The sequence below is a fragment of the Cystoisospora suis genome, assembly GCF_002600585.1.
Source record: "Cystoisospora suis strain Wien I chromosome Unknown contig_5004, whole genome shotgun sequence".
Classification (NCBI taxonomy): domain Eukaryota; phylum Apicomplexa; class Conoidasida; order Eucoccidiorida; family Sarcocystidae; genus Cystoisospora; species Cystoisospora suis.
The window spans coordinates 19,611-20,018 of record NW_027157796.1 but is presented as its reverse complement, the minus strand read 5'-3'; the positions used below and the strand labels follow the sequence as shown (position 1 = coordinate 20,018).

Here is a 408-nt window from a genome sequence, read left to right as displayed (position 1 = left end):
TCGTAGCGGCGCTGCAATGCCAGCCCTGGAGAACTGTCTGGTGACACTTTTGACGCTTCGTCGAAATACACGTGACGTATAGCCCTGAACGACTGTATAGCGAGGTGAGTGTTGTACACCATGGCGACGGGAAGGGCGGACAGCACCGCACAAAGCACAAGAACGTAGGCACCGAGGATGTACGTCGAACGAATTCTGGCACCACAGTACCCGAAGACTGTGGATACCGCACCACCGACCAGGTAGAAAAGACCTAACGCTAAGCTCCAAGTGGAGACGCACGCCAAACAAATGACGCCTACAGCAACGGAAAAGGCCCCTGTTACAAAGGCCCCAGTCTTTATTGCCCTGTGTGGTCGCTGCGCCTTTCCGGGCACCAGTATCTCGCCCATACCCGCCACACCTCCC

At 56.4% G+C, this 408-nt stretch overlaps 1 protein-coding gene across 1 annotated transcript in view; it reads right to left on the bottom strand.

Annotated features, from left to right (window-relative positions):
* Positions 1–4: 4 nt before the first annotated feature.
* CSUI_008762 (uncharacterized protein) overlaps positions 5–408 on the bottom strand; it is a gene marked incomplete at its 3' end in the record, with an annotated part of 952 nt that continues 548 nt past the window's right edge. Inside the window, exon 1 of the mRNA XM_068068887.1 lies at positions 5–408. This exon is cut by the window's right edge and continues 548 nt beyond it. Coding sequence (XP_067919141.1) covers positions 7–408 — 402 coding nt within the window.